The sequence below is a fragment of the Nannobrachium achirus genome (assembly GCF_963921795.1).
Source record: "Nannobrachium achirus genome assembly, chromosome: 4".
NCBI classification, from domain to species: domain Eukaryota; kingdom Metazoa; phylum Chordata; class Actinopteri; order Myctophiformes; family Myctophidae; genus Nannobrachium; species Nannobrachium achirus.
Genome location: NC_137813.1, coordinates 41,561,838 through 41,583,576, shown reverse-complemented (window position 1 = coordinate 41,583,576; position 21,739 = coordinate 41,561,838). Strand labels below are relative to the sequence as shown.

The window sequence follows — 21,739 nt, the reverse complement described above, 5'->3', positions numbered from 1 at the left end:
GCCCTGAGGTAGATAAGAGCATGGTTATCCCCCTGTGTGTACTGTAAGTCACACTACTGAATAGAGACTGATTGCAATTCTCTGTGGATCACTAACAGCATGAGGACACACCTCTCCTCTAATTCCCACCGGGGCTGGAAGAGGGTTGTGAATATGGCGTTTTGCATTAATTTGTGCTGCCGTGTGTACACATAAGTGCTGCTGTTGCGCTTGCAAGTGCCATTAGTGCCCTTGGCCTTGTGTGTGTGTTTGTACAGTACAGTAAGTATGCGTGGTGGCTGGCTGAAGCTTTTAGCCCAGTCACAGCTCACAGTGGCGGCAATTAATTTCTCCCATCGCCTCCCTGTGACCCCGGTGTCCTGCTCTGTGATTGGCAGCTCTCACGCCGTCGGCGCCCCTGGCTCTGATGCCTCCTCCGTCCCTCAATGCAGGCCCAGGTGACAGCGTCAGCCGGCTGCAGATGCAGCTCCACCTGCACGACCTGCAGCACAATGCCACGGACCTGCGCAAACAGCTGGGCCAGCTGCGCAAGATGCAGGTGAGACACCTGCTGCTTACGAGTGATTATCTCCAGTCTCCACCAGGCTGGAGCCCGTTTGTATGTTTGTCTGTCTGTCTTTCTGTCTGTCAGCCTGTTAGCAAATACTCTCAGACACTGTTGGTACAATCGGTGTGGCACTTTGCATGCACACCCCCAGTAGGCCAAGGAAGAACCTCCACTCTATTTATTTTTTTAATTGGCCTCATTGTGGAGCTACTGTATGAAAGGACACTTTACGTTTTGGCCTTTAGCTCTTGAACCATAGATTGTACAATCAAAATGTTTTCCTTTTTTGGATTTTGACAGAACTCGCCATATAGGCCCATTTCCTTGCATTTTCTGTTTTCGCTATTATTCCTACAGATTTTGTCCAAACCTCCCACACATATCTATTGAATCATATTTTTTACATAAGATGCAATCTTTTATCATTGAGTATTCTCCATAGGACGCACCACAAACACCAACAGTTGCACCGTCTGTCGTACAAACTACAGTACGGTATAGTTCCACCTGCTTCTTCCTCCAGTCCTGACGGCTGATACAGCCCTGGGTAGGAACTGCTATTTGCTTGCCAGAGATCTGTGGAGATCAATAGATGGCTACCTTGGGGGAAGTCTCAGTGGAACCTTACAACCCTGTCTACAGTATTCTGGGGTGTGGTTTCCCAAGAGCAAAACGGCCAATTGGCTTTGTTGTTGACAGAATCTTGACTTCAATACTACAGTATACAGTCATAAAGAGACACAGGTTATACGGTAGCTGTACTGTCTGACACATTGAGGCCAGTGGCTCCTTTGAGAACCTACAGTATGATGATGAAACATACTGTAAGAAAGATAAAACACTGGTTTCAATTCACATTTCTAGGGTCAGGCAGATGCCACGCTGTGAAGAGGCACAAATTACGCGTGGCGATTGGACACATGATCACATAAAAGACTATAAAAAGACAGGATAAGTAAAAAGATTAAATTATAAAAGAGATGGGGTCGCCCGCTGTTTCCCTTTTTCTGTTGAGTTAAACGCTTTCTCCGGCTGTCAAGGAGAGAGGGCAGAGAGAAGGATAGAATAACAGTGCAAATCACCATATTTATTCAGACTAGTCCCTACATTCAGCGTTCACTCAGGCACTGAGCATGCAGTACAGGGCAGTAGGTTGCTGTGCGGGTCCTGGGCAGTAGACCAAGGTTTACCTCGTTTAGCATTGATTGATTGATTCAATATTTCAACAAGTGCAGACAGTCAAAACAAAACGAAAAATGTACAGAAAGTACAGTCAAAACACCCTGCCTAAAAGGAACACCCCAAAAAACTCCTTGCGGCTTTGTTTCCGTTGGTATTCAATTCATCAACATATAAAGTAGCATAAAAAAAAACATTCAATATCATCACAATATAACTACTGTACCTCCACCTTTGGCCACACTGCACTGCCTGTTAGAATGTTGCACCAATTCACTGGATTAGTTGAAAAGTGCCTCACTAAGTGCAGTGCACATGTTCTACAGCAGTTATTTTCAAACAGTAGGGTCTACTCTGGGGACCCCCAGGTGTCCTTGAGGGAATTCCAAAGGGTCCCCAGACACATGGGGCATTTGTTTAAAATTAGTTAAATTCACTTGACATTATTAGGCTACAATATTAAAACATTACACTTTTATCAATATGTTGAAATTCCATTTTAATTATATTTTAAATAAAGCTTATTTTCATATCAAGGTCCCTATAGGACTGAATCATTCCAAACAGGGGTCTGTGATCGCCTAATGAAAGTCAATTTGGGGGTGACGTGAAATAATGTGAAAACCCCTGTTCTAGATTAACACAGATAAATTGGGAATATTCCCAAGGAGTCCACAGGCAGTCCACAGGCTCCTTAAACAAGCCCAGTACTGAAATGGAGAGCTAACTAAATCATGCTGGAATGCATGAGCATGGCGCTGTGCACGGCGTGTGGCTTCTTTTGGCCTCAGAACAGTTGTGGAACGAAGGCTTAAACTATGCTGGAACTAAACCATGCTGGAACACATGAGTATGGCGCGGCGTGCCACGGTTTAGCTTCAGAACTATTGTAGAAAAAGAAGGCTTAAACCTGTTGTTCTCGAAATAGGGTCCAGGGACACTCACGGTTCCTTGAGGGGGTTCCAAATGGACCCTTACGGGTAGCTGTAGGCTAGCTCAGAGAGTGTACAAATGGAACCTGTACTAGATAGATAGATAGATAGATAGATAGATAGATAGATAGATAGATAGATACCTTTATTATCCCAAGGGGAAAATCAGTCGCCCGTAAGCAGCACAGCAGTTTAAGGATATTTACAGAGAAGTACAGTAGTAGTGTGTAGTGTACAGTAAAGAGCAAGGTAGGGTCCAGAGTTGGGGGCAGTGTGGTGTGGCTTCATTTGGCCTTAAAACGCTTGTGAACAGAATTGGCTTATTATAACCATGCTGGAACTAGACTGAAATGTAGGGCTAACTAAACCATGCCAGAACTAGACTGAAATGTAGAGCTAACTAAACAATGCCAGAACTAGACTGAAATGTAAACCATACTGGAACTAATCTATGCTAATTAGACCAGCTGACATACACCTGGATGTGTGGCCAAACATGACCCCTGACCCCTTTAACCCACCCTGTTGCCCATGGACACGACACACACAGCATGAATTATACATGTGCTTTATGAATTATGCAGGCAGGGTGTCCAGGAGAGAGTGTAAACAGGAGAGATGGAGCATAATGCTGAGGAAACGCACACACACACACACACGCACGCACGCACGCACGCACGCACGCACACACACACACACACGTGCGAGCGCACACACGCAGTCAGAAAATCAGGCGAGTGGACATTAATTAAACTCTGAGAGTGTACAAATATAACCAAATGGACTCGTAATTAACCATTTGGTTACGTTGTACACTCGCAGAGTTACAGATGGATAAATCAACAATGCCGACTTTCCTGTGTGTTTGGACTGGTGCCCTGGCTGGCATCACTGCTGCTAATGGCCTTTTAATGTACTGCCTCCATGGAGCAAATCCTTGGTAATTTTCAACGTTAGTGGTATCAATGTTCTGCTTCATTTCCTGTAACATGAGGTCAATCAGTGATTTATTTTTTTCTTCTGCTAAGCAGGTGCTGTTTTCATTTGAGCAAACTTGCATTACATGCAAAAACACCGGTGGAGTATTGGGTTCATGTTTACTGTAGTTCTCTTGTCATAGATGTATTATTGGGTAAGTGGATATTGTCGCTGTCAGGCATCTCCAAAACCAGTGGCGTCAGTTCAGCAAAAGCTAAGGTATGGCAACATGACTGGTGTCTTGCACGCACGCCCTCGCGCGCGTGCAAGACACCAGTCATGTTGCCATACCTTAGCAACAGGCACGATGAAAAGTACATTTTATTATTTCCCCCTGTAGCCAAGGTATGGCAGCTGCCATAGCTTGCCATACCCAATTGACGCCTCTGTCCAAAACCGTACTTTTTCAGGAAATGGAAACAAGTTACTTTTTAGTCACAAGCTCATGTTAATACTTTTTATTGTCGTACTCAAATACTTTTAGCTGCTTTATAAAAGCAGAAAAGATATATAAAATCGTATAAAATAAATACGAAAAAGGAGAGATTTCTTCTATCAGCGTCCACAAATGAACATACTGTAAAGTATGCTAACACACAGGCGTGCGGACGCACGCACGCACACACATATACCATTTTATTTGCCTGCACTCTGGGTTCCCCGCGGCAGCTCAGACAGCAAAGTACTTATGCAGCACGCCACATTGTTTTCAAGGACAGAGTAATTGGTATCAAGGCAAAAACACACAAAACGATAATTCAAATCCATGTAAGTAGCCAAGGACGGACCACCGTGCATTCTCCTCACATGCAGGACATGCAGAAGGACACGCGGTATAGATTGCGGTACAGAGAGAAAAGCTTCTAATGCATAAAACACAGGGACATATGCAGTGCACGTTTAGTGCATGCCGTTGTAAATCACTGGCGTGGCTTTTGAAAGGCTTGGGGCCCGCAGTGTGTTTTTCCTCGACGTTCACGCCAGAGTCATCCTGCCAGGAAGGGCGTTTCATGGCATTCCGAAAGGTATTCACCTGAGACGAACACCGACATGGAATAGTGCTATGCATTCAATGCATTTCACCAACACAATGCACACTGCTAGGGTCTACAGTACACTGCAGCGCTGACGCAGAACATCGTTTTTTTAATAGAGCTTTGGAGTTAAATTAACACTCCGGATGTTAACTGTGAACAACTGGCCTGTTTCATTTAGATCAATTACTTCGTTACAATTTACAATTTAGGCATTTAGCAGACGCTTTTAATCCAGAGCGACTTCCCACTGAGCAATAGTCGTCTATTAGACGTTGGTCTAAAATTGGTCTAATAAAGGTATCGATTTTAAAGTTTTTTAGACGTCTACTGTAAGCTTAGACTAGACGTTGATTAGACGTTATTTATATACGTCTATTAGACGTCTAAAATATAGACTGTCTATATATAGACGTCTAATCAACATCTAATCTAAGCTTAGACGTCTAAAAAACATTCAAATCTAGACGTATTTTAGACAAGCCTTTAGACGTCTAATAGACCGAAAAATGTTTCGGGGGTTAAAATAAGCAGGTAATACATCAATACAGTAAGCAAGATAATAAGCAAGATAATATGTCAATACATCAACAACAATACAACAAATGCATAGGAATATCAATCTAGAAAAACAATAACGTATAGACCACGCACCTAGTCAGTAAAAAACTTTTCTAAAAAGACAATGAAGACTTCATTGCTTGTTGACCTGCGTTAATTTATTTTGGAACAGTGTTTGCTTTATTTTTTGTATTTATTTTTTGGTATGGGGAGTATGTGGGAGAGCCCTCATGTGTACAGTGTACAGTGTGTCCCCTATCTGTATGTCCTTGTTGACGTGGTTATGTTGATTGGTATGTCTGTTGGAATGTTCTATTTATTGTTATTGTGTGTGTGTTGTGCTTGAGGAAGATGATGCCTCTCAAGGGGCTCATCCTTTAACTGGAATATCCAAATAAAAAATAATACAATCCAGGGTATTCATATAACTGTGAGTGTAATGGAACCTCCATTTGGTTCCATTTGTACACGCTTAGAGTGAAATGAACGCCCAGCATTTTACAGTGCAGTGTACCTCTTGTATAACAATCCACTGTATATAATGTATTAACATTTTACTGGGCCATTGCCCTTCAGGCTCCGGCCTTCTCCGGGCCATGCAAGTCAGGAACAATGCAAGTGTCTGTAATGGAAATAAGCCACAGGGCTTTATTGTGTTTTTATCCTCTGTGATATTGTATGTGTTATATATCGTTGTTGTCGGGTGGAAACCTTGTATGTCCAAAACCGTTCGTTTTGTATTTATCATTTTTAAAAATGATTTAAAATAGTGAATATAGCCGGTCTACAAGCACACAACGCCTCAAACCGCGAGGTGTTGTGTGCTTGTAGATCTGCTATTTTCACTAGTTTTGTGCAACAGTGCAACAGTCCTATATGATGTGACAGTCCTATCCTGTATGATGAGGCAGGGCTTTAATTTACGAAACAAAACATGCAAATCTGAAACTTGGAGATACAAGGTTTCTGCCGGACAGTGACGATATGTTATGGAAGTGCTGATGTCCTCTCTTCTTTTTATCACCAAATACATTCAGTTAATCAATCAAGTGGGGAATACATCCCCCACCCCCAACACCGTGCAATACTGCTGTTATCTGATGTACTTGTAGTAGCGCTAGCCATTGCTCCATCGAGTTTAGCTGCTCGCCACCACTTTCACAGACAGTGTGTGTGTGTGTGTGTGTGTGTGTGTCTGTGCGCGGGTGTGTGTGCATGTTGTGGCCGTGCAGCTTCAGAACCAGGAGTCGGTGCGAACTCTGCTGAAGCGAACAGAGATGGAGCTGAACGTGCGCGTGAGCGACGCCCTGAGGAAGCAGGAGGATCCTCTGCAGAGACAGCGCCTCCTGGTGGAAGAGGAGAGACTCAAGTACCTGAACGAAGAGGAGCTCCTCATCCAACAGCTCCAGTCAGTGGAAAACGTCTAGGGGTGCACCGGGTTGATCCAACTGATCCATTTAATCGACAAAATAATCGATAATCTCTCATTTAATAAAATATTCGATCCCTGTTTTATAGCATGATTTTAGAGGTGGATTTTTTTCAAGGCTTTCCAAAAAGCAGCCCTATAGTTGAAACATCATACGCTCATGTTTAGCTGACTCACTCACTGGCTGATGGAGTGACACCTGCCGCAAAAATAGCAGATCTACTGTACAATAGCTCACAATGCGTCACAGACGGTGTTGGGCACGCAACGCCTGCTTGTGCTGACGTACAAACCAGGCGATAGGCTCAAACAGTCTTTGTAATTAGCCCTGGCAAAGAGCAGGATGCTTATTAAGATCCCAGGACTGATGTGGTCCAACAATTAACGAAGTGACTGCAAAACCATAGAGATACTCTGAGATTTAATCATTAGATAATTTGCGCAGGTTTTCCATAATGGAAAATGCTACTGGTAGTTTTTTTGCATAGGCATACTGTATGTGAGTGGCGTTTCTATTGTGGGCTAATTGATCTACTTGCTCAATCACCTCTGTGAATCAATGTCTGTTAATTGCCATCGCGAGGAGCAAGTTTATTTCTGTTCGTTATTGTAGAACTTTGATTCATTACTTGAGGTCATGTGGACAGAATTATGGTCTTGCTTAGTAGTCTCGCATTTGTCTTTGTGTGTGTGTGGGTGTGTGCATGTGCGTGTGCATGTGCGGGTGTGTGTTGTGCACATGCATTATATCTAAACGTTCTTCCAAAACCCCCCCTCACTGGAGAGATTTGTCATATCTTTCAGTTGCACACACACACACACACACACACACACACACACACACACACACACACACACACGCACACACACACACACACACACACACACACACACACACACACACACACACACACACACACACACACACACATTCACATACAATATGTGTAATCTAAATCCACTGTCCACTGTAAATATTTTGTATTTGAGTCACCACTGCAGCTTTGAATTAAAGAAAAAAACTCAACAATTTCCAAACTAAATCCCTTTGTGCTGGTGTGACGAAAAACCTCATCTTCTGTGTATTTCTTTATGAAATGTTGTAGAATGATAACGTCAAAATGCATAGTTTCACGTCATGGAGTATACAGAATCTCTGCTTGATGATCACACATTTGAGAATCATTGACGTTCACCTTTAAAGGAGTATTTCACCCCAAAAAGATTTTTGAAGCGGTGAAAGCCACTTCCAAGGAGTGGCTTTGTGTGTCCCATGTCCATATATGGTCATTTCAGTCCAGAATGAACAGGTTTTTGGAGCGGTGAAAGCGCTCCCAATAGACAGGTATGTCTGTGGCTGGCTGGCTGGCTGGCTGGGTATGTCTGTAGCCTGGCAATACCTTGAGTGGCCACACAAGTTAAACACACACACACACACACACACACACACACACACACACACACACACACACACACACACACACACACAAAGATTCACCGCTCCACTTCGAACCGAGGTTTGATTTTATTTCAAAAACAAAATGTGTGTCCCATGTCCATATATGGTCATTTCAGTCCAGAATGAACAGATTTTATCTGTCCCGTACGTCCAGAATATGTGTGTAGTGTCCGTCCCGTTCTGATGATTGGATAGTTTGAGGATTGGTCAAGCTTCACATGACAATTCGGCCCTCCAGATAAAATCATTCATTCATTCATTCAGAATATAAAGAATGTACAGATCACAGAGTTCATAACTCTAGAACACATAGAATAACAGTTCACCGCTTCACTTCGAACCGAGGTTTGATTTTTTTCTATTGATTAGTCACACCATGGAGACTTGAGTTCAATAATATGTTTTTGTATTTGTCGCATTCCTAAGACGTATTAATGTAGGCTATACGGTATGTGCGTTGGCTCTCGCCAACGTGCCTGGCACTTTGGCTGACTGGTCAGTGTGCATACCTGGCAAATCGGGGTCCCGGGTTCGCCTCCCGGCCGTGACGCTACATTGGTGGCAGCGGTACAGAGGGGAAGTATTCATCCCCGGCGGCGGTGTAGACCTGTCCGGCTAGTAGTCGACGACTGTTCCCCCCTGTGTTGCGGTTGAACCCCCCGGTTTCAAAGTCGATCTTAGATCCTGGCCGGCGCGCGTGGTCGCGCTTCCAGGTAGAGGGGACGACTGTAGGCTATACGGTATGTGCGTTGGCTCTCGCCAATGTGCCTGGCACTTTGGCTGACTGGTCAGTGTGCATACCTGGCAAATCGGGATCCCGGGTTCGCCTCCCGGCCGTGACGCTACATTAATACTAAGAAGTATCGTAGTACATTTACCTCCTTGATTCTGGATGGGGACCCAAATACAAAGCCCTGGATTGGGACCCAAATGCATTTGTGACAGAATCAATGGGGGTACATTCTTTGTCTTAGGAATGCGACGAATACAATAAAATATTATTGAACTCAAGTCTCCATGGTGTGACTAATCAATAGAAAATAAGTAATTTTGGGGGTGAACTACTCCTTTAACGCCACACAATTCCAGTTCGCTAAAGTGAGCTGTTTGAAATGGTCACTTTTTCTTTTTCCCTTTCCAGCACCATAAATCACAACAAATAACCGCCTGACACTCTCTCTGATATCATGTTATTCTGAGGGAAATATTCACGCCTGAACACAGGCTGAACACATGAGTCCCTGGTGATCATCCATCTGTCTGTTCCATCTCAGTGACCTGGAGAAGTCCGTGGAGGAGATTCAGAAGGAGTCTTCTGTCAGCCACAAGCTGGCGTCTGTGCAGGAGCTGGAAGAGAAGGCTACAGTGCTGAGGAAACTGGGAGAAACACTCACAGAGCTCAAAAGTGAGTCACCAGCTTACAACATGCACGCTCCTTATTGCATGTGTGTGAGCGAGCACACACATGCGCACACACACACGCACGCACACACACACACACACACACGCGCGTGCACACACACGCGCACACACACACACACACACACACACACACACACGCGCGCGTGCACACACACGCACACACACACGCACACACAAGCACACACACACGATAGCTTGGCAGAGTTTCTGGTAATAAACTCTCATTATCTGTCAGTCAATTCTGGCAAGTCTGCCAAACATTTTCAAAGTCTCACAAAGTCCCACACTGTCTCAAACTGTGAAAATCGCTCCACGCTTCAGAATGCCCAGTTAAATCCAATTATCGCAGTTCAAAAGTCTAAAATGTAATAATATACTTTGAAATGTCATGTTATGAAATGACAGTTATGGCGCTGTAAGTGTTATATTCTCTCCTCCGCCTTCAGATCAGTTCCCTGGCCTGCAGAGTAAGATGCGGGTGGTGCTCAGGGTGGAGGTGGAGGCAGTCAAGTTCCTGAAAGAGGAACCCCACCGGCTGGACGCTCTATTAAAACGCTGCAAGACCATCACGGACACCCTAGCCACAATGCGCAAGTATGTACCGTACCCCATAACCCTCTGTGACAGGCTGAGGCCAGCTCTTAGGCGGTATAGAAATGTCTCCACAGAAAAATGTGTGTTGTTAATTTAAATCTGAAAGTGTATAAATGTACTTTCTAAAACGGCTAGTTCCATTCCTTGATTCTGATTGGCTGGTTGCTGTGGTATAGGAGACTATAACCCACACCTTGCATCAGTTTATATCAAACCCAGGTGCGTCATTTCTTTCCACAGTGTTCCACAGTGCACCAATTATCTGCACCTGTGTTGTTTCTGCAGCCTGGCCGGGAAATACCTTCTTGCAGAGCAGACCTTATTGTGTATTATTAGTGAAATAGAACAGTTTTAATTGTCACATGTCTATGATTTTCATGTTGCAATATTGTGACCGTTTTAGAAAAGCAATAAGCCACGCGAGGCTCGTGGTTACCGGGGTAGTATACACCGGCTGAGAGGGTCAGAAACACTCGGCTGCGCCTCGTGTTTCCCAACGCCTCTCAGCCGGTGTATACTACCCCGGTAACCACTCGCCTCTTGTGGCTTATTGCTTTAGTATATATCTTTACATTTCAGAGTTAAATCAACACTCTGGATTTAGACGTGTTCCCCTTGTGCAACTCATTAAACAAAGTTGACATAGTAGTATGAGGACCTCAAAAAACAAGAACACCAGGACTTTTTTGGTGTAATCCTTTTAGACTACAAGTGTTTTGACAGTACTCGTGTTGTTTTACATTTCTGTCTAATGAAAAAAATATTCAATCAATCAATGACTCAAAACCCAATGTGTTGTCAGACAAGCCAATGAGGGGGGCGTCTGGAAGAGGCAGGAGGATTTCTCCAGTCCCTTGGCCAAGCACAGCGAGGACCTTCGGAAAGGTTCGGACATGTTCGACATGCCCACCAGCCCCCCGCTCAGCATCAATGACCTGGGGGGCGGGAACAGCCTGTCCAACTGGAGCCCCCACACCAACCTGGGCCACGGGAACCCCTCTGCACTGCACGGCGGTCATCACCCTCCTGTCCCCCACAAAGGCAAGGCCCTGGAGGAGCTGGAGCGACGCGCCGCCTCTGAAAAGGCCTCGTCAGTGGAAGTGCGACTGGTAGGAAAAACCATCTCTGTCCATCATCAGCTATTTTTTCCACAGCACCTGCTTGGTCTGTACTGGTGACGAAACACACTGTGAGTCCTTTATTAAGGACCGCAGAATATAAAGCACCTCAGAGACCAAACAGGAAGAATGTTCTCTCTCTTTTCGACTAAGACGTGTAACCCAGAACATTTCATAACCTGAAACTTTCCAGAACCCGTGACATTGTTTTTTATTTTTTTATTTTTTTATGTCCCCATGTCACGTTGTGGTGCACTGTGAGCTTATAGATGGGCTATTTTAGCTATTTATTTATTTTTAAACATTTGAATGTCCAAGTTCTAAGTTCTGGGAAGTGTTTGTACTACCTCCTGAGCAGGGCCCAAATGAGGTTCTGAGAACCCTATTTGAGAGATCAGAGAACAAAGAGTACATGAGAGTCTGAGTTCCCTCAGAACTGTGCCAAGGATGTGCATCCATGTGCTTAGCGGTGACCACCACTGAGCTGATAGACAAAATGACAAACAAGTAAACAAGGTTTACATAGCAACAAGAGGAAAAGCCTGTCCCCAAAATAGCCTACACCCTGTACAGACGTGTAGTGCCGACAGAGTGCTTGCTTCCTTGCTTGATAAGACTTGCAGTCTTGGCAATGTTGCTGAAGAGAGAATAACCCTGTTCTAGATAAGGCTCTTTACAGTATTTAATGGCCAAGTCAGGTGCAAAACAGTACATGGGAAAGACAAATGCTTAATTTGTACAGTACATGTTTAGAATAAGTGGTGTATGCTGACATCCTGAGATGTCCTGAGGTATTGGTGAGCAGAATTGTTCTGAATCAGCTCCCAGCAAGCATGTCAGGACCTGGACCAATCAGTGACGTCTCAATTTGGTCCAGATCACAGCCCACATGGGGATGACCTTGACGTCATTACCAGGACGTCATATGGACTTTTTTGTTTGACAGGATTATTGTTATTGTTTGTAATGTTAGTTGAAATTTGAGTATATAAGGTTATATTCTAACTTGTTATGATATTTATATGGCCTAGAATATCACCTGATTTCAACCAACATAAATCCTGTCAAACAAAAAAGTCCATATGACGTCCTGGTAATGACGTCAAGATCATCCCCATATGGGCTGTGATTGGTCCAGGTCCTGACCATGCTTGCTGGGCTGCAGCTATCAAGGCAGCAGGAGAATTTCAGATGTTGTAATCTATAATGTTTTTTGTATTTGAATGAAGTGGTCACTGGTCACACATCATCTGGTATGTAGAGGCACTTACTGCTTTCTGAATTATGTCTGTGAAGGAGACAAATCATTGCAGGCCCTGGTGGATAGCAGTTCAGAGGCTATTGACACAGCAGGAGGGTTTGATGGCCTGTTGACTATACTATAATAGCCGGGGACCCACAAGCCCAAAAGCTCAAGGAATAGGGTAGGACATGTGATTTTCTGCCGTACTTTTTATTTCTGTTTTATCTATTAGTTTGGTCATTAAGGTCCACAGAATGAGAGGCCTGCTCTGCCGGAAACATCGCGAAAAAAAGTTATGGCCATTTGTATATTCACTGTCCCATTGACTCCACTAGAAATATTTAAAAAAGGAAAAAAGTCTGCTTTATTTAGCATGTGAGGGGTCAAACTAGGGGTTCTTCATGATTCTGAATCCATTTGTTTTGCATGAAAAACATTCCTTGGGTTAACTTTCAGCAGCCCAAAACTGTGAAAAGTGGAAAAAAGGTAATGACTCATCACTTTTCACAGTTTTGAGGGGCTGAAATCTAGCCCAAGGAATGTTTTTAATGCAAAACAAATGATTGCAATGGATTCAGGATCATGAAAACCCCCCAGTTTGACCCCTCACATGCTAATTAAAGCAGACTTTTTTCCCTTTTTTAAATATTTCTAGTGGAGTCAATGGGACAGTGAATATACAAATCACCATAACTTTTTTTCGCGATGTTTCCAGCAGAGCAGGCCTCTCATTCTGTGGACCTTAATGACCAAACTAATAGATACAACAGAAATAAAAAGTAGGGCAGAAAATCACATGTCCCCTCCCATTTTGGTGACTGGGTCCCCGGCTATAATGAACAATCGTTTTTTTGCCAGCTGTGTTCAGCATTTGAAGGGGTTTCTGTTACTTCTCAGTGTGGCATATCTCCATGGTTATTGGCTCAGACCCAAGACTGTGGAAGAAAAAACCTGAATAAACATTTTTCACTGGTGTTGTCAGTGATTTTGGAATGACCAGATACAGTAATATCAGACAGTACAGCCGTAGGAATGTTCAGAACCTTGGAGATGATGAAGTCCAGAGTGTGCCCCTTGTACAGTATGTGGGCTCCATCATATGCTGAGTCAATCCATAGCTACCAAGAAAACAACACAGTTATTTACATCCTTTGTCCTTAGTTTTCAACAATGGATGCTGAAGCCAAGTTTCAGTTAAAATCATTATATCAAGTTTGTACTTTAATAAAAATTGTTGTTGTGTTTTCCTGACCTGAACTATGAATCGGTAGGCCTACTAAATTCTTTTGGTTTCGTTTAGTCACTTAAACCCTAATTAGTTGACTGGACTCCCTCCAGGTCTCTGTACTACAGTAGATCCTTATATCTCTTCACCGAAAATAAGTGATCTACAAGCTCACAATGCATCGCAAAACACAACGTTGTTGTAAGCTCGGAAATCTGCTGTTTTTACCAAAATGTTAAGCACCAGAGTAGGGTAGATGCAGACCTCGAAGGCTAAAAAGTCTAAAAGAAAAGGTTAAAAGAGACAGGCCCTGCTTCCCTGGACTTGCCTGAAGCTGGTTAACAGATGGCAGATGCTGCCATCCTAGGCTATCAACTCACTATGCATGGAGATTCAAACCACCAGGGCTGAAATTTGCTGGACAATTGATTCTCGGATTGAGGAGGCTGTTGCTGCATTTGGAAACAAGCTTTCTACTCTCAAATCTGAAACTCAGAGTTACATCCTGACTTTACACATGCATGCTAGCGACCTCGGATCAACATGAAGCTAAGCCTGGAACATACAGTACATATACACATGACTATTTTTATCTCACTGAACGCTATAGCTTTTTATTTCTTCTTTTTATTTTTGAGTTATGCAGGATCTTGTTGCACAAATGAAGAGTGCATGGAGACCGCTCACAGTGGTTACATGGAACATGAAGCACTACGTCATTGCCCGTGGGCCCCCGGGAGTCTATACTTGGGCCACTCCTTTTTTCCCTCTTTAATAAGGGGATTTTATAAGATATTTGACCAATCTGCGAAGTAAATCGTTACCAAGAAATGTCTTCACCAATGTGTTTCTAAAGGTGTGTAATAATATGTACTAAAAGGTTGAAATTCAACTCCCAGGGGAAACCTCATAAAAAAACTGATTTGTTTTTGTGTTCCATTAACTTTACTATACAGGAAAAAATACAAAACAATAAATATGCTTTAAGTAGCATGTGAGGGGTCATCACTTTTCACCGGTTTGTGGGAGCCATTTGTAGCCCACGGAATGTTTTTTGTGCAAAACAAATGCTTGCAATGGATTCAGCAACATGAAAAACCCCTAGTCTGACCCCTCACATGCTACTTAAAGCATATTTATTTTTTGTATTTTTTCCTGTATAGTAAAGTTAATGGAACACAAAAACAAATCAGTTTTTTAAGAGGTTTCCCCTGGGAGTTGAATTTCAACCTTTTAGTACATATTATTACACACCTTTAGAAACACATTGATGAAGAAATTTCTTGGTAACGATTTAGTTCGCAGATTTTATTATGTTTCCCTTACTACTTGACCAAATCTCAGCTGAAAATAGCCGATCTACAACCTCACAATATGACGATTTGCGATGTGTTTTGATTGTAGATCTGCTTTTTTAGCTGATAGTTGGCTTATGACACGCCCAGAATACAGATGCTAAGTTTCATGTGGTTAAGGGAGTCATCCCATGGAAAGGGGGAAACTGTTGACACATCTAAATGCTCTAAAGTCTGGAGTCTGGACTCACCTGAAAAAGGTCTGTGGGATATGAGCCTTAAATAATTTTCCTTTAGATTCGCTTGTTAGTTTTGTTTATAACTGAAAAGAGGGCAAATTTATATTAATAAGTGTATTTTATCACGACTGCTGCCTCAATAAAAGAATAAAATGTATTTTCCTACGGAAGACCTGACATTTAATAAAGCTAGATTTATTGTGTTAAAGTAGGCTATTATCTGCCCTGTTTTTGGGGAGAGACTGTGGGTGACACGGAATGGTTGTTAAATTTGATACATTTTCAGAATTGATAAGAATTGAGGAAACTACAGAACCAGCACATCATAGCTGTCGGGCAGAAACCTTGTACGTATCTCCAAGTTTCAAATTTGTACGTTTTTTCGTAAAGTAAAGCCCTGCTTCATCATACAAGACTGTCGCACAAAACAAGTGAAAATAGCAGATCTACAAGCACACAACGCCTCCCGATGCAAGGAATTGTGTGCTTGTAGATCAGCTATTTTCACTAGCTTAAATCATTTTTAAAATGATGAATACAAAACGAATAGGTTTTGGACATACAATGTTTCCACCCGACAACAACGACATACTGTAGGGCCCTGGCTGGTCCTGGGATGAGTCATGAGCGCCATTAGCCTTGCAGCCTGAACTCAGCAGATATCAGTTAGGAGCTTTCCTTATTTTGTACACAAATAACCGGACGTGCTATGCTTTTATCAGGCTGGCCAATAGCACATTGCTGTACCGCTGCATGCACAGCTACTGTAAGTTTAGGCTGGAACTGCCAGCAAGAAATCTGGTGTCTCAGCGATGAAGTTTTCTACAGAGTTTCTGGATTGGGCCATCATTGTGAGAGCGGAGTAACACAAACAGCTTGGCCCAGCAGCGGACTAGTCAGTTAATCACAGAGCAATCATGTCACTGTGAGTTTGTGTGTGTGTGTGTGTGTGTGTGTGTGTGTGTGCGTGTGTGCGTGCGTGCGTGCGTGCGTGCGTGCGTGCGTGCGTGCGTGCGTGCGTGCGTGCGTGCGTGCGTGCGTGCGTGCGTGCGTGCGTGCGCGTGTTTCACATTATAGTCACTACCACTGACTGTCCCTCTTACAAATTGCCCACCATTTCACACATTCCCCGGCCAGCACATTGCCCATTACAAGCCTACAGTATATACTGGGTTTGACCCAGTCTGGTCCGTCTCTCCACTCTGCAGGCGGCGGAGCGGGACTGGGAGGAGAAGCGGGCCAGTCTGACCCAGTACAGCGCCCAGGACATCAACCGGCTGCTGGAGGAGACCCAGGCGGAACTAATGAAGGCCATCCCAGACCTGGACTTTGCTGCCAGGCAGATCAAGCCGTCCTCCCACACACCGTCCACCCAGGCACCCCAGAGCGGCGCGGCGACCCCCGAGCACCGCTCCGGCAAGCCCCAGCACAAGCTCGCCGGGAAGGAGGGCGGATCCAGGCGCGGTTCTGGTAAGTTCTGGAGGCAAATCGCCGAACCCACGTTCCCATTACCAGCCATGGTGTGGGATTTTCTGGGATTATGTGTTCACATTAACACCCGCACCTCATCCCTGCATGGACCTGCATGAATGCGCCCTGGATAAGGATCCTGTTCTTTTCCCCCTGTGAGTTAACTCTCAACTTACAGGTACCCACTATCCATCACAATAGAATGGACCACCCATTGCCCTTTGAAAACCCATTTGGTATGAAGGTACTGGAATACCATGGCTTATGTTAGACATTGTACTGTTATTCATCATGCCCAATGTGGCCGTTTTCTCCCAGATGAGCTGACAGTGCCTCGGTATCGCACGGAGAAGCCCTCCAAGTCTCCCCCTCCCCCACCACCACGGCGTAGTTTCCCATCATCCCCGGCGGGCTTGACCACTCGCAGCGGAGAAACCCTCATCCCCGGCAAGAGTATAAAGGTGACTGAAAAAAAAAAGAAAAAGAAAAACAGACACAGTTTATTTTTTACGTTTGTATGCGCTGTAAAGTCCTGAGTGTTAATTTAGATCAGGTCATGTTTGTACAGTCTCTGAGTTAAATTAACACCATGGATTTGACTGTGTACAGTTAAGAGAAAAAATGCAATTTATATTAAAGTTTTATGCGTTTCACTTTTATCCGCACTCAATACAATAAAATGATATGGGTCGGTGCCCAGACATTCCTGGAATGATCATTTAATTTGAACAACCTTATCGCCATATATCAGTCCTCACTTGCTCACTATGGGAAGGGACCATTTCTTGCCTTGGAGACAAGCTCTGTGTAGCTCAATTTTAATGGTGTAGATTTCAAGCTAATATTGCTCCTTTCTCTTCTCGGAATGTTGGCATGCTAAAATAGTAGCCACAGTGCATTAAATAGAAACGTATTTTTGAAATGTGGTTTGAAATCGCTGATGATCATATCATTGCCGGGTTCAATTCAGGCTATCCACAGCCCGCCACTGATACACACATAAATGGTTAAGGTCCTATTGTGTGCATTAGTGGGACCGATATATGAAGACAAAAAGTGAAGTTCCTTTAACAGAAAAATGCCGGGGCAAGAAGTAGAGCAATGGCTGAGAAGAGCTAAGAAGGGATTTCTGTCAGCATCTACCATCCATCTTACTGTGTGTTCCTTTGTGGTTGTTATTGTAGAAGTCTGAGTCTGACGAGACGGAGGGCCAGAAGCCTCACATAAAGCTGAGGAGGACTGTGTCTGACAACCCTCGCCCTGCCTCCACACCCCCCACCTTAGCCTCTGGAGACAAGGAGGATAGAGACGAAGACAAAATTGCTGCTGAACTCGAGGTATAGCACTGTCATACTGGGAGGTATAGCACTGTCATACTGGGAGGTATAGTACTGTTATACTGGGAGGTATAGCACTGTCGTACTGGGAGGTATAGTACTGTTATACTGGGAGGTATAGCACTGTCGTACTGGGAGGTATAGCACTGTCATACTGGGAGGTATAGTACTGTTATACTGGGAGGTATAGCACTGTCGTACTGGGAGGTATAGCACTGTTATACTGGGAGGTATAGTACTGTCATACTGGGAGGTATAGCACTGTCATACTGGGAGGTATAGTACTGTTATACTGGGAGGTATAGCACTGTTATACTGGGAGGTATAGTACTGTCATACTGGGAGGTATAGCACTGTCATACTGGGAGGTATAGTACTGTTATACTGGGAGGTATAGTACTGTCATACTGGGAGGTATAGCACTGTCATACTGGGAGGTATAGCACTGTCATACTGGGAGGTATAGCACTGTCATACTGGGAGGTATAGTACTGTTATACTGGGAGGTATAGCACTGTCATACTGGGAGGTATAGCACTGTCATACTGGGAGGTATAGCACTGTCATACTGGGAGGTATAGCACTGTCATACTGGGAGGTATAGCACTGTCATACTGGGAGGTATAGTACTGTCATACTGGGAGGTATAGCACTGTCATACTGGGAGGTATAGTACTGTTATACTGGGAGGTATAGTACTGTCGTCCTGGGAGGTATAGTACTGTCGTCCTGGGAGGTATAGTACTGTCATACTGGGAGGTATAGTACTGTTATACTGGGAGGTATAGCACTGTCATACTGGGAGGTATAGTACTGTCATACTGGGAGGTATAGTACTGTCATACTGGGAGGTATAGTACTGTCATACTGGGAGGTATAGTACTGTCATACTGGGAGGTATAGTACTGTCATACTGGGAGGTATAGTACTGTCATACTGGGAGGTATAGCACTGTCATACTGGGAGGTATAGTACTGTCATACTGGGAGGTATAGCACTGTCATACTGGGAGGTATAGCACTGTCATACTGGGAGGTATAGTACTGTCATACTGGGAGGTATAGCACTGTCATACTGGGAGGTATAGTACTGTCATACTGGGAGGTATAGCACTGTCATACTGGGAGGTATAGTACTGTCATACTGGGAGGTATAGTACTGTCATACTGGGAGGTATAGCACTGTCATACTGGGAGGTATAGTACTGTCATACTGGGAGGTATAGCACTGTCATACTGGGAGGTATAGTACTGTCATACTGGGAGGTATAGCACTGTCATACTGGGAGGTATAGCACTGTCATACTGGGAGGTATAGTACTGTTATACTGGGAGGTATAGCACTGTCATACTGGGAGGTATAGCACTGTCATACTGGGAGGTATAGCACTGTCATACTGGGAGGTATAGTACTGTCATACTGGGAGGTATAGCACTGTCATACTGGGAGGTATAGCACTGTCATACTGGGAGGTATAGTACTGTCATACTGGGAGGTATAGCACTGTCATACTGGTAGGTATAGTACTGTCATACTGGGAGGTATAGCACTGTCATACTGGGAGGTATAGCACTGTCATACTGGGAGGTATAGTGTTGTCATACTGGAAGGTATAGTACTGTCATACTGGGAGGTATAGCACTGTCGTACTGGGAGGTATAGCACTGTCATACTGGGAGGTATAGCACTGTCATACTGGGAGGTATAGCACTTATACTGGGAGGTATAGTACTGTCATAATGGGAGGTATAGTACTGTTATACTGGGAAGTATAGCACTGATCAACATGCGCCCAAACCAGCATCGTGCAAGCCTTGTTTGGATTATGTTTGTTCAATGAGATTCTACAGGGAATGTGAAACCTTGTAATGTAGCTGCTTTCATTATTCATAGGATCTCTGTAACCTGCCACTGGACACACATACTGTGCACATACTGTGATAATCGCGCACACACAGCTGCACACATTATTACACTCACAGGCATTTGTATTACCACGCTGTGACACGTTGTGAGCTTGTGGGCAATAATATAAGTCAGGCATAACTCTAACCCTATCCCCTAACTTCTTAAAGCTTGACCCCAACATTAATCCTTCCCTAATTTTATGTCTAAGTCCCCAAAACATTTTTTATCATAACACAACCATCTGTCCAAGGAAATTAATCCTACTACTCGTGTGGATATTTGGCCCTCAAAAGCATAGTAATACAACTACACACACGCCTGTCACACGCACATGCACACGCACACGCACACGCACACGCACACGCACACACACACACACACACACACACACACACACACACACACACACACACACACACACACACACACACACACACACTTGCGCATGTGATAGGCCTTGTTACCACATGTTGAAGCAGCAGGTGCCATATGTTGCTGTTCCTCCAGTACTGAGGGAAACCCAGAGATCACACACGCACAGCTCAGTCACACACATCGTCACCCAGGGCTCACAGATCACAGCCACACAGATGGGGCCTGATGGCTACTTTGGCGTGACCTGCCTGGCAGTTTGATGGCAAACAGGGCCATCCGGATCGGCGGAGGCAGATTCTGATCATTTGATTTCATCTGAGACGTGTGATCCTAAATGATGTCCGTCCCGTTATGGAGGTGGTTTTCAACCAGTGGTCCCCAGCTAAATGACGGAGAGTTGGTAATGGTAACCAAATGGACCCTTGTCGATCTTTAACTCTTGAGAGCGTAAAATGAAACCAAATGGACCCATATTAGTTACTTTTTTGTTAAACATCTACATGACTTTATTTCCTAAGTCAAATTAATTAAATGAATAATAACACAATTAGAGCATGGAATTTGGACAAAATCTTATCTAACATCAACAAACTATTACAAGTCTTTGGTCTGAGAGGCTACTCATCAAATGGTGTTCAGTAGCTCAAATGCAGAATAAATAATGAACCTTGATATGAAAAAGGTTGAAAACCACTGGATTGTGGCATTTCTCCATCCTCCCTTTGTCCCTTCCCAGCTGTTTGAGAGAGCCCCCCTCAGGCTCTCTCTGCCCCCTTCCCTCCCCCTCTCCCGCTCCCTGCCTGGCAGCCCCCCCAGCAGCATCCGCAGGACCAGTGTAGCCCCCTGCAGCCTAGACCTGTGGCCCGCTGTGGCCTCAGGCTCCAAGGTAACACGCTGGATCCAAAAGCACAAAAAAAACTAAGACTGCACATTAAGACCGATTTACATATTGTTGTTGTCGGGTGGAAACCTCGTACTGTACGTCCAAAACCGTTCATTTTGTATTAATCCTTTTAAAATGATTTAAAACTAGTGAAAATAGCCGATCTACAAGCACACAACGCCTCGTGCTGCGAGGTGTTGTGTTCTTGTAGATCTGCTATTTTCACTAGTTTTGTGCGACAGTCTTGTGTGATGAAGCAGGGCTTTGCTTTACGAAAAAACATATAAATGTCAAACTTGGAGATACGAGGTTTCTGCCCTACAGTAACGATATAATTTGTCGCAAGATGGTGGTTTTTATTATCTGCAATTGTTGGCGTGTGTCACCATCGTACGGTGAAGCATAAAAACTCTCATGCTAGTTTCATTGGGGCACATGATCGACTACATGCATCGGCGCTTCGCCTCCGTCGGGATGTGAGGAGGGGGATCACAACGGAGGCGAAAGATCA

The 21,739-nt window shown here is 44.1% G+C and overlaps 1 protein-coding gene across 1 annotated transcript in view; it reads left to right on the top strand.

Moving 5' to 3' along the window:
- The window catches only part of srcin1a (SRC kinase signaling inhibitor 1a), a gene marked incomplete at its 3' end in the record, with an annotated part of 74,040 nt that overhangs the window by 33,697 nt on the left and 18,604 nt on the right, over positions 1 to 21,739 (top strand). The window contains exons 10-17 of the mRNA XM_080723300.1: positions 378 to 538; positions 6,464 to 6,639; positions 9,394 to 9,524; positions 9,988 to 10,135; positions 10,938 to 11,244; positions 16,464 to 16,725; positions 17,044 to 17,186; positions 17,910 to 18,062. Coding sequence (XP_080579426.1) covers positions 378 to 538; positions 6,464 to 6,639; positions 9,394 to 9,524; positions 9,988 to 10,135; positions 10,938 to 11,244; positions 16,464 to 16,725; positions 17,044 to 17,186; positions 17,910 to 18,062 — 1,481 coding nt within the window. The remainder of the gene's footprint in view (positions 1 to 377; positions 539 to 6,463; positions 6,640 to 9,393; positions 9,525 to 9,987; positions 10,136 to 10,937; positions 11,245 to 16,463; positions 16,726 to 17,043; positions 17,187 to 17,909; positions 18,063 to 21,739) is intronic.